Source organism: Pleuronectes platessa, chromosome 5 (assembly GCF_947347685.1).
Source record: "Pleuronectes platessa chromosome 5, fPlePla1.1, whole genome shotgun sequence".
NCBI classification, from domain to species: Eukaryota; Metazoa; Chordata; class Actinopteri; order Pleuronectiformes; family Pleuronectidae; genus Pleuronectes; species Pleuronectes platessa.
The window spans coordinates 13,664,042-13,676,763 of NC_070630.1; the positions used below are offsets into that span (position 1 = coordinate 13,664,042).

The window sequence follows — 12,722 nt, forward strand, 5'->3', positions numbered from 1 at the left end:
GGTTTGATCTGAAAGTAAAAAAGGAATGTGACATGTGTAGTGGGAGTGGAAATATGTGCATGTTGTGAGTTGGGGAGTTTTTCTGGGGGGGGGGGTATTAGGATTAATAAGCAGATGCTGGAAAGGGGGGTTTGTGGAGAGAATTGAATGGAAATAGCTGTGGCTGTTTAAGGTGACTTGTTGAGTGAAAGGATGTAATATTAATTTAATAAACTAATGCGAGGTTTGCTGTCAATTTAAGGAGGAACCTGGCCCACTTTGAAAATAAGATAATAGAAGAATGCAGTTTTTTTAACAATGTAATAGAAGGAGATATAAATCTTAGCTTTGTTATACTGAAGAGGCGTTTCTTAGACGATTTGTGGAAGGGAGCACTTTTATTGAGAGTGGGGATGATGGGAAGTTGATTTGTGATTTTGGTTAAAAGTTTTTTTTTATTTTATTCCGATTATGTCTCGTCTTCCTTGGGATAACGGTGCATATTTTCAAATGATAGCAGTCTTATTAAGTAGTTCAGTTTACAGTTATTCAACTGAGCATAATTCCACCTATCCTTAAAAAGGGAATATGTGCATATTTCCTGTAAAGCATATATGATTGTTTGATAGACCTATAGATTGACTTCAAACGGGTATTACATGTAAATACACAGCGACAGTGACAAGTCTTTAACCTCAGATCATCAGCTTTGTTTTTTGGGATATACTCTCTCACTCTGTTAGTTTACTACAATTCAAACTCTTTTCACTTTAAAATAGGGAAATTACACTTCACTCTAATGCTCTGCAGCATTCATGAGATATCCTTCACCAGAAATCTTTTAATTTGAATCAAAGTGCTGACTGAGAGATGGATAAAAATGTCACACTATTTGATTTATTAGGGCCCGAGCACTGACAGACACTGAGGCCCTATTGAAATTGTATTGATTATTATTAATATTTTGCAGGCAAATTAATTGGCTTTTTGAGGGCTTTAACATGCTCCAGTTCTTACAAAAATTTGCAGAAAAGTAGAAAGTGGTGAAAATGTATGTATTCTGGAGGAATTTTCAATGGGCGTGGTAAAATGGCTCAATGTTGCCCCCCGAGACCCCTTGAACACTTTCATGACCAGACAAACAAAAAAGTCTACAGGTGCAATTTGTGCATCTTCTTCCTTTGATTAGTTTATCATGGGAATGAGCAGGTAATCCAATCCTTAATGTTAATGTAATTGCTAAAGTTTGGCAGGCTGTCGTGTTGGCAGACTTCAACCACCTATTCATTGCACAATATCTAATACTATGTTTATTTAAAAATAAAATAAAGAAAAAAACGGAAAAAAAAAAAAATTGTTAAAGTATTTTCTACTTTACTACATATATTTGCCAGCCGTACTTAAAAGTTACTTTTATATTTTTGTATTTTAGATACTGGATGATTTAACATGCTTTAAAAACCTATTGTTAGAGTATAACCCAGTAGTTTCCATCCTTGGCTTCTGACGCCTTACAAGAATCAGAGTCTGCTGCTGCTTGTTTCGATGTGATGTCCTGAGGCTGCCCCCTGCTGGTTGCTGTACTTGTGTAACAGTGTATTGTATATAGGTGCATCATTGTCAGCTGTATAGCCAGTTACAGTTTAAGTGGGTCGGATCAAAAAGTGATTTCAAGTAAAGTTGAAAAAAATAATAAAATCTAACTATTCACACAATGTGCTTCTGTGCCAATATCAGCAAACAGCTCCAGAATAAAATGGAGGGATAGTCCAAAGGAAGCGGAGAAACAACACATCAAGGCATAGCATGAGAGATGGATGGAGTTGATGTGCTAATAGTCCAATAAAGCCAAGTATATTTCTTTTCAGCTTCCCTCTTTAGCAATGTGCAATACTGAATTAGCTTGGACCCCTAAAGAATGTTTGTATTAAACTATGAAATGGTCTCAATCTCCTTATTCGCCTTCCCTCAATGTTTCTCCTCCATCTCCCTTTCCCTCTCTACCTCTCTCACTCTCCCTCTCTCAGCAGCAAAATGACAGGCTGGAGCTGGGATCACATCAGATACCATGCAGCGAATCCAGCCAGAGCAGCAATCCAAGTCGCAAACAGAACCTGGTCGGAGTACGGCCATGGCGAGTTGATGCCGCTGGATGCACAAAAAGAGAAAAACAACCTCACAACAGTTCCTCATAGCAGCATGATGCATACAAAGAGAAGTATAAAAACCTACTCATTTCGGCAGCATAGTAGGGACATTTGCTGATGTCCCCACCCGTGGCTCCGTGGACAGGCAAGCCAGCATCTACAACATCCTCCTGGATGGCTCACTGTGTGAACAGTCAGGAGGCGGCTCACACAGAATTTGCGCTTCCGCCTCAGGTGTGTCCCTGACGTACACGCTGCGGTGATAGACTGAGGTTAGAGTCAAAGATGAATCAAAAAAAGATTAAATTATCAGGTGCACAATTCAGAAAGCACCGCAAAGTAGAGGAGGAGAAGAAAGAACAATATAGAGGTAAGAACCCCCCCCCGATTGTGGACATCATTCATGTTTATTTGTGTCGACATGACATGATAAGCTATCAGTACAGCTGATTTCAGACTCTTTATATATTTTTTATTATATATTTTTATTGTTTTACATAGCTTACAATTTGGTCTGCCTGTGTGTGCATCTGTATACAGTCCAACAGTTCTTGGGGATGCGTGTGTATGTTGGGGGGCGCCCATTTGAAATCTCACCTAGGGCGCCAACATAGCCAGGGCCGGCCCTGCCATCCCCAGGGTCAAGCCTGGAGGTGGGTCATTGGTGATGTGGGGCTGTTTTTCTGCGGCAGCAACTGGCAATCTTGATCGTGTGCCTGACATCATGGATTCCCAGAAATACCAGGCCATTTTAAAGAGGAATGTGATGCCTTCTGTTGACAAATTAAACCTTGGTGATCCTTGGACTTTCCAGCAAGACAATGATCCCTAGCACACCTCCAAGTCAACCAAAGCTTGGTTGAGAAAAAGATCCTGGAACATTCTGGAGTGGCATCCTCAGTCACCAGATTTAAATCCGATAGAAAATCTTTGGTGGGATTTAAAGAAGGCAGTTGCAGCACAGAAGCCATCAAACATCACTGAGCTTGAGGCTTTTGCAGGTGAAAAATTTGCAAATATTTCGATCGAGAGGTGTACGAAGCTTGTCAGCATTTACCGAAAACCTTTGTTAGAAGTTATTAAAGCTAGATGATGCGCTACAAAGTACTGAAGCTGGGGGGGTTGAATAATACTGAACATTCACGTGTTAAAAGAGATACATTTTTAACTTCAAAGTTAAGTTGACTTCTGTTGTCAAAATAACACAAATATGTATCTTTATTTTTTTGTATTTTTGTAATTTATTGTCATTATCTTTCATCCACATCACTATACTGTCTTTGGAGGTGAGGGGCTTGGATATTAAGGGCCCGAGTACCTCCGTTTGGAGGCCCCATTGTATTTCCAAGGATTTTTATTTCCCTTTTGGGGCTTTTTCACGGCCTAGATATGCTCAAATTCTCACCAAAGTTAGCAGGAAATTCAAAACCTTAAAAAGCATTTTAATTCTGGAGTAATTTGAAATTGGTGTGGCAAAATGGCTAAACAGCACCATCTAAGGAAAAAAAACCTTAGTAAGCTTCACAGATCTTCACACAAATCGGGACACCTGTGTATCATGACCAGACGCACAAAAAAGTCTAGTGGTGAAAAACACAACAGGAGGCATTTTTTATCTTTTTTTTCTTCGTTTTCATCACCATTGTACCTTTTAAGGTTATTTTCCAGACTTGAACTTACTACATTTACAATTAAATTGGGAATAATACAAAAAAGACATCTGACTTGTGGTTTATAAAATTTCAGTGGAAAGCCATTGAATATTTCAGCCCTGTTCATCATGGGGTGACCATAATACAAAAAAAAGAGGATTTGATTAAAAGTGCAATCCTTAATAGAACATGTATGACTAAATGAGGACTAAGAATTAGAGCAGCTTATGTTTATAGTCATCTGGCAGGAAAGATATTACTCATAATCGAAGTGTTCCAAGCTTGAACACAAACATGGTTTTATGAATTTGGGTCTCATTTTATCTACTGGTAGGTTTATTAGAATTAAAACAACTCAACACAGAAAGATAAGCACCATAGCCTGCATCTATTTCTCATCATGGGAACAGTATCCGTCACAAAGTTAAAATTCATTTGATTTCAGTGTTGATGTCATTTTGTTATCTACAGCAAATTTGTGAAAAATCGTGAACACATTAAATGTGAACTGTGAAAGTAAAAACTTCAGCTCTAGTCAAGGTGCCAAATATTCTTGCTGGAAGGCAACATTCGACTCAAGTGCCACGCTCTTTCTACCACAGGGTAAATTAGCAGATATGCTGTGGGTCAGGCAAGGCTGGGTATGGTAGTATGGTATTCTTAATGCATTAGATCAGATGGAAACTTGATGGCAACAGGAGTCCAATAGGAAATTCAGTATTGGGCTTCCCCAACAAATGCATCTGTCCATTGGAGTTCAGTTTTGTGGGGTAATTGAAAGAATAAAAGATTAATTCTGCTCAATTGGTTATCTAGAATTTTTGGATTTTCAAACAAGGTGAAAGAAAGTCCTTGTTAAAAACCTGGTATAAAAGTATCAAGAGGCAAAATTTGTTGTGCTGCCCAGTGACGTTTCTGCACTTTATGCATTATAACTTGGGTGGTATTGGAACACACAACAGCAAAATAAAAAAATGGATCCTTGAATACTATTTGACCATGCGTCAAAAGCTTGTATGACGCCCTGGATTATTTAATTTGATGCCACTTTAAATAATCACTTCACAAAAATTAAAGAAAAACCCTTTTATTGTTTTTTTTAAAAAGGAGGAAACTGTACATTAGTAGAGAAATCCCAAAAACCACATTGAACATATGCACAAATTTGCGACAGATACATTTTGTAGGGTGAGGTGAAAATACAGTTAACCTGAAAGGACCAAAACAGCAAGTATGATAAACAGAATGTGGATCTATTTAACTGTCCTCAAAAATGTACCATCACAGACTGCATCAAAGAAAAAATCAATGTGGCCAATGCCAGTTCTAGTGAAAATAATTCAAGTTAACATTGTGAAGATGTTACTTAGCTTAAAACACAATTGTCTGACTTTGAAATCATCTCATTTCCTATCAAACACATTAGGATGCATTAAACTCCAAAGCAGTACAGGTGACAAAATCCCTCAAGACGATGTGGGAATGTCTCAGGTAAACTCTCCTAATTCAAACATCAAATTGACTTGATAAGACACGACGGCAGATCATGCAGAAAACTACAACCTAAGACAAAATAAGAAGTCAAAGAAAACACAAGTACAATGAAAGAGACCCCACAAACTTTCCCTTCACAGAAGCCATGAAACTGAATGTAATTTGTAGTATCCTTTAAAAAGCACTTTTGTAATCACATCCCTAAAAACACTGCTGTCTTAAGAAAATAGATAAAAATATTCTCTGCATTGTACAAGAAAAGAGGAATGGGAACGTTGGCAACTGAGTGTTTGTTTTTTTGTAACTACTCTGCTGCCTTCTTCTTCTTGTCGTCCTCCTCTTCTTCGTCTTCTTCCTCATCATCCTCTTCTGTCTTGTCCTCTTTTTCCTCTGTCTCCTCTGCTGCTGCCTCCTCCTGGACGATGGAGAAACAATTTATTTCCATCAGTCTCATTGAACTTAGCAAACAATGAGCCAACTTCAGGAGGCATGAGTGATGAAAAAAAAGAAGGACAAATCGTACCTTTTCTGCTTTGGTTTCTCCGTTCTCTGCTGGGACCTCTTCTTCTTCTTCCTCCTCCTCTTCCTCCTCCTTAGGTTCTTCCTTCTTCGTGGCCTTTGCCTTACCCTTTGGCTTTGGTGCCTCCTTCACCTTTTTAGCCTTGGGTGCTGCCTATAGTTTCAAACAAACAGCATGGAATTAGTTTTTGTTGAATGCAGTGCTCGTGTGCAAAGATATATACAAATCAAAAACCTCTGTTTACCTTTGCCTTTTCTGGCTGTGGTTTAGGCTCATCCCCTTTCTGTAACACAAATGTACACAACAATTAAGCATCAGAGTAAGTCAACAGAATATTTAAAGTAATACAATAAATATGCTGATTGTTTTATTAGGGAGACAAGTTTCTTGGGTTTTGTGGAACTTACCGTTTGCAACCTTGTAGATTTCCTCATTGGCACCTGTACCTATGTAGACACGTGTACAAATTTTTATCAGTTAATATTTGGAAAACTATTCAATGTCTAATAAACAATCACTAAATGTTAAAGGTTATTATATCAAAAAACTATTTTAGTTTAGTTTCTAAAGAGTGTGGAAACATCAACACAGAATCAGGGTACTTGAAACAGGCAAAGTAGACAAGGGGAGCGTTTGCACAACAAATCAAATAGTGCCCCCTAGAGGCTGTATTTTATTCAACCCCTATGATGAGTGACCAGGTTTAAAACCTGCAAAATAAAAACAACTGGCAGACACATCCAGTATTTGTACTTCAGGTTTTGACTTGCATAGATAACCCTGGGCTGCACTTAAACTTTGCCACAGCCATCCTGCATCAAGCAAGTCCACCCCTTTCCCTCTCGACAGACAAAAGAACAAAATGTTCAGATGGGGACACTGTGGACGGCAACAGCCATTTGGGGGCAGTTTGAGCATCCGGGGACAAGAATACTAACCTCTGCATCGGCTGCACCAGCGCTGGACTGCAAGAGAAAGAGAGGAGATAAGACATTTAGTAAGTTGAGAAACAACAACCATTCATGAGCTCAAGTGGGTGTGTAGTGCAAAGGGGGGATGGGCACCCTTCCCTCCCCTTAAGTCACAAAGAAATTATGCAACATTGAAAGTGAAGAGTGGGGGAGGTTTGACACGTTTCTCTATAGTCAATAAGAGTTAAAACTTTATATTGAGCACATGGTTTCTGATACAGCCCCACATCGCGACGCTGCAGCTCGTTGAGGAAAAGGGGGGAAATGAGCTCGCTCCACCTCCAACACGCGCGACGCGCTAACATCAGCACGGTGAAAGCGATGCATGTTCGCCGTTTACCCATTAAACTTCCCCTGCGCTTTGTTAATAAAAATGTGTCTCTGTCTCAGGATAAATCAGCAGGCATAACGCGCTTCTGAAAATAATGTACACCAGCCATTTTCTGTACAATACGCGTGAGTTACATATTTCCACAATGGCGACTGGTTTTTACACGGTCCAAAAACCCGTAGCGCGTCCATGCTCAAATAACCATTACGCCAGAAAATTATATTGAGGACCTGCGCGTCGAGGGTCTGTTGGTAAACGCTTGGTTTTTGCCTTAGCACACAGTGAACATTTAATATTATTAAAACATCAGCCTCGTGCTTAAAGAGTGGATCGCGGATGTAGTGGTTGCGTCGAGGAAACAATGCCGACGCGCTGCGCTGCTCGGTGAAGACGCGTGCTGCGCCGTGCTAAGTAAAAAGGCGCCACTTCCCTGTATCAACAGGGTGAGACACGACAGACCTGAGAACAGGGGAAGAGGACTCCATTCCTGCACATGGAGCCTACTGAGGAGCTCGGGCCTTACATTGCACATGCAGTCTCTGATATAAAACATTGTATCGACGCAATATAAAAGGCACCGCGTGTGTTTGGTTAAAAAAACACACCCGCTGCATTTAAAGAGAAATTCCACGGAAGCGTACATATGTTCAACTTACCCTTTTCCTTCCCATTGTTGCTGAGGTTTTTGAGGCAGAGTCAAAAGAGAAGACAAGTCGGTCTTTTCAGGGTTTATGAAACACTGGAGCTCGTGGGGGTCTGACTTGTACCTCTCGCTACACACACCTCCACAGTGCGGTCTGCAACTTCACACACAAAACCTCCTAGCAGTACCAGGACCAGCTCGCACCTGATTGGATCCCCCGCTCGGGCAAATTGTATCCCTCCTCCTACCAATCCACAGGGAAGAGGGGCGCCCCGCCTCCCGCTGTCGGTGATTCGCCGGCGGGCCGAGGCAGAATGTTTTTGAACCATAACACCATACCTGTATGGGCAGATGCGTGTGCCAATCACTGAGCCCAGCAAAGGCACCGAAACATAGGGTGTGTGCGAGAAAAGGGAATGAAACAACATGGATGGAGTTTTTAAAACAAGGCCGCACATGAACGAAACAAATCTTTGTGAACCAGTTTAAGTGCTTTATTTATTAATGTTATTATCATTGTGAAACACACATCTTATCAATACCATCCAATAAATAAGATCGACCAGGTGCTGTGAAGATGTTTTCTTTGCATATTGTTTTCTTTCGTTATAACCCGAATAACCTGAATGGCCTCATTATGTAACAGCACCGTGTGACTGCTGCAGCGGCTCGGAGCACAGCTGCAACAAGGAGGCTGCTGGTGGGGGGAGGAGAACAAACATGGCGGCCGGGTATGCGTGGTTCCTTGTGCTGGGCTCGGTGTTCCTGTGCAACCTCATGAAAACACTCCTGCCCTCCATATCCTCTTTCGTAAGTAGCGGCTGCTGTTGTTACATACGCCACGTTTCACTGAAAAGCACAGGCGGGAGAATTGTGTTGTCATTGTTTCTGTTTTTGCTTCGTCTCAGACTGCAGCCTCCTGGTGGACTAGCTTAGTTCAGCGAATTAGCTAATACATAATAGATAGTACATGGGTGTGGTTTGTCCGAGAACCATTTCTAATAACCAAACCCAAGAGGACACACTTTTTTACAACATTGTAGCTCAAGAGTAAATAACCCACTGTAATGTTATGTAACTGTGTTTACAAGTTAGCTTTGCTGCTACAGATGGCTTAGCATATTGGAAATCTGTTGGCTGAAGCTCTGGGATAGCACAATAAGCAGGAACACTGTGTTGTTGAGCCTCTGCCTCTCTAAACCATTAGGCTCCACTGCAGATAACCCTGTCCCCCCTGCTCCCTCAGTAACAGCCTTCTCCACCCTTCTCCTTCTAAAGCTCTCAAAGCTGGTGCAGAAAGATGCTGAGATGGAGAGTGAAATGAGGGCTGAGGTCCAGGAGATGAAGAAGGAGCAGCTCTCCATCAGCATGATGGATGAGTTTGCCAGATATGCCAGACTGGAGCGCAAAATCAACAAGATGACAGACAAGCTGAAAACACACGGTGAGCAACAGAAGTAGTCACTGACATAAGAAGATGTGCTGAAGATGGCAGGAGCCCCGAGGATGACGTGGTGTTTAATTAGGAGGAACATCTAGTGACAACTTACGAACAATAACATCCCAAACTGTTGATTTCTAAACAAAAATCTATTAGGAGTTAAGAGAAGAACAATTAGATCCGGATTGTCCTGAACAAGCTTAACGTTCAGATGGTTGAAATCGGTTAAAGACGGGGTTGGGCCATATTGCCCCAAATTATTTCAGTTGATAACAATATTCATCACAAAAAAAGCGGCATTATTACCCCAGTTAAGTTCAGAGACTGGTGTTTGCTCCTGAGTGAAGGAAGTGGTTTGAAACTCTTCTTTATGAGCAGAAAATTACAAATACTTGATAAACAGCTTAACATTGTACAAATCTGATGCAAATCATTTACCATGTGGTATGTCCTTCCTGTGCTTGCACAATGTATAAGTATTATATAAAAAAAACTATATTGCTATGAGTATTGATATTCTCTTATTGCCCTGACCTAAAAAAGGCAGTTCTCGATGCAGGACTGCTGATTGTTTTTTCATGTCACTTAGTCCACCTAGAGTAGATGTTATCTCTTCAAGGGAAACCATATGATGATGTACTGTCACTGTGACTGTAAATTGCACAGTTGAGTCTTCCACACATGTGCATGTCTACTACAGCAGATTTACACATTAGAACCACCACCTATAGGAATTTGCAGAAGGTTTTGGATAATTCAATCCACTATATGTCCACTATGAACAGCTGCTGCCTGTCGCTGTCCTTCACTCTCAGCCTCAGGATTAGGTCGGGTGAAGAAAGGAAGTGGCTGCATAGAATTTGAATGTAATGCACATTGACAGCAGTGCAAAGGTTCTTCAGATAATTGCCACATTTATATTTGATAGATAGTTTCTCTTTAATCACTCTTTTCTGTCCCAAACGGCTGAATCATATAGTCCCTATCATTATGTTGATAAATGGGAGCTCTCCTCTGAACAAAAACAGAGTCTTGGTGAAATATCCAAAATGAAAAAAATATACTTCCTGTAATTATCATTATTTCTCATATATTTATATGTTCTTTTTCAGACATCATCCTCAGTCTTTCCTCAAGACCTTGAACACATCACACTGTAATTTGTATTTTGGGCACTCATAAGAGCACACACAGTCCCCTTATGAAGCCACATGTGAATTTACTAGATCAGGAAAAACACACATACATCGGTCCCTTTAACTTTACAAAAAAAAATTCATCAAGATCTATGAATTATTCTCTGAGAAATCAATAAAAGTATCTATCAGTGTTGCCCTAGGTTCATGCCCTACCCCTCCACAAGGTTTCATGGAAATCTGTTGAGTAGTTTTAGCTTGATCCTGCAAACTAACTAATAAACAAGCAAACAAGTGCACACGGAAACAATCTTCTGGTTGATTTTAAACAAAATGGCGAATCAGTCTGATTAACAGGTATAACAGGCACTGCGGCAGAATAATTGAAGGCTACATTGCCACATCAATAAGTTTGCTGAGTCTAACAGTGACTTATGTTCTCCTTTTTGCAGTGAAATCAAGAACAGGACAACAGGCCAAGATGAAATGGGTTGTGAACATTGCCTTTTATATATTGCAGGTAGGTGCAGATTGTTAAAAAAATAGGTGACATTACTAGCAACATAGTGATTTACTTATTTTTTTACGATGTACCAACCCATTAGTCTCTTTAATTTGTCAGGCTGCTCTGATGGTCTCCCTGATATGGAAGTATTACTCTGATCCAGTGACCGTGGTTCCCAGTCGATGGATTGCCCCTGTGGAGCGACTGGTGGCCTTCCCAACAGGAGTGGCAGGTAATCAAGATTTACTTTATTATTCACTGGGGAAATTTGTCTGAGTCACAGTCAAAACTATGCATTTGTATTTGATAAAAATAAGAGAATTTATTTACAAATGCATGTGGGACACCCAAATATAACCTTTTTTCAATCAACATACATTAGTACTTGATTTATGTATAAATGACAGTTTGCTTTACTTTTCCTATATTGAACACCAAAACAAATGGGAATACGCAGTTTATTTAAAGATTTGTAAAGCCGCAAAAAAGGGTTTTACCCCCGGTGCGTGATGTCACGAATGCACTGAAGACTGAGGTGCTCTCTCACCTCGCAGGCTTGCCAAATTAGCGCGTTCATCATGGTGTCTTGTTTCGTCATGGATCATCATGGGAGCAGGAACTAAAAAGACCTGTGTTCTGCAGACTCATTTGACCTGGGATTGAATGACGATTGTACCCATTCCCATTGTAGACAAAAGCCAGATGTTAGTGAGCTTTTGACCAGTGGAAAATGGGCTTTAAACTTGTCACATAGTACAGTCTGTTTATTGATTCACTGATGGTTGTCCTTTCCTTTCAGGTGGAGTGGGAATCACATGCTGGTTGGTGGTTTGCAACAAAGTGGTGACACTGGGTCTTTATGCTGTCAGCTAGAGATCAAACTGATATCAACGCTGTTGCTGAAAGCTCAAGTTTTTTTCCGTTTATGATTTGGTCCGCTGCTCCAGGTCACCTTGTAAAAATGCAGTGCATTTTTGGTGTTGGCCTTCTTATTTTGCAACATACTGATTTGTTGTTGTTGAATTTTGTCATGGTGATATATTTCTATTAACTTATTGTGAGAATGTTCAAACTGTTATGATTTGGAAATACTGAAATGCCCTGTTAATAAAAAATATCAAAAGAAAAGCTTTCATTCAATGTCACTTTGCAAATTGTGAGTAAACGTGTCAGGTAGTTTTCTTAAAGTAAAACTGTAATGGATAGAAATTAGAAAGCTTTATCAAACGGTTCAGCTTTGTATGACATCTTAAAGGTTTAACTAACCAATGAAATGACTTCTCTCAGACCAAAAGGCTCTTTTCCACTCTTGTGTCTTCAATCGCCCTTCATTCACACTGAGGTAGGGTAGCCACAATAGTCTGTGTTACTGATGTGGTATGATGTTATACTGTGTTCAGACACATACTGATTGCATAATTTGCCTAGTGGCCACAAAGCCTGTGTCCATTTTTTTTGTAGACATTTGTAAAACAACAGTGTGACCACTCCTTTAATTCTGCGCCATTTTCGTCTCCAGGACGTGAAATGTACACATTTTATTAGCAAGTTAACAACTATGATACATAATAGAAATAGTCTATCTTATAGATTAACATTTGAAGGTATTCAAAAGTCTGTGCCAGCAAAGAACATTAATAACAATCTTTAGTTTTCTGAGTATCACTGGTGACCACTAAAAAGGGAAAACACCATCAAACTGAACCATAAAGCCCTCAGTGTCAGTGGATCACTAATGGTGAATCAAGCTGACAAATATCAATCTGCACCTGTTCTCCAATATATGCTTTGTGTGAATTTTATTTAGAATTTGGCTGATATGTGGGAGTAGGTAAATGAAAGGTGCACACAGATAAATCATTCCAACTTTTAAGGATGTGTAACAACCGACAGCTTGTTTTTT

At 40.0% G+C, this 12,722-nt stretch overlaps 2 protein-coding genes across 2 annotated transcripts; one reads left to right on the forward strand and one right to left on the reverse strand.

Annotated features, from left to right (window-relative positions):
• Nucleotides 1–4,849: 4,849 nt before the first annotated feature.
• hmgn1a (high mobility group nucleosome binding domain 1a) lies at nt 4,850–7,926 on the reverse strand. The gene is made up of 6 exons (XM_053422566.1): nt 7,751–7,926; nt 6,731–6,757; nt 6,200–6,238; nt 6,037–6,075; nt 5,796–5,945; nt 4,850–5,687 (listed from the first exon to the last, which is right to left on the reverse strand). The coding sequence occupies exons 1-6, from the start codon at nt 7,763–7,765 to the stop codon at nt 5,577–5,579; spliced, it is 381 nt and encodes a 126-aa protein (XP_053278541.1). The 5' UTR covers nt 7,766–7,926; the 3' UTR covers nt 4,850–5,576.
• On the forward strand, nt 6,648–11,702 carry get1 (guided entry of tail-anchored proteins factor 1). The gene is made up of 6 exons (XM_053422565.1): nt 6,648–6,789; nt 8,384–8,547; nt 9,016–9,181; nt 10,767–10,834; nt 10,937–11,051; nt 11,619–11,702. Exons 1-6 carry the CDS (start codon nt 6,663–6,665, stop codon nt 11,690–11,692), a joined length of 714 nt encoding a protein of 237 aa, XP_053278540.1. The 5' UTR covers nt 6,648–6,662; the 3' UTR covers nt 11,693–11,702.
• Nucleotides 11,703–12,722: the final 1,020 nt, after the last annotated feature.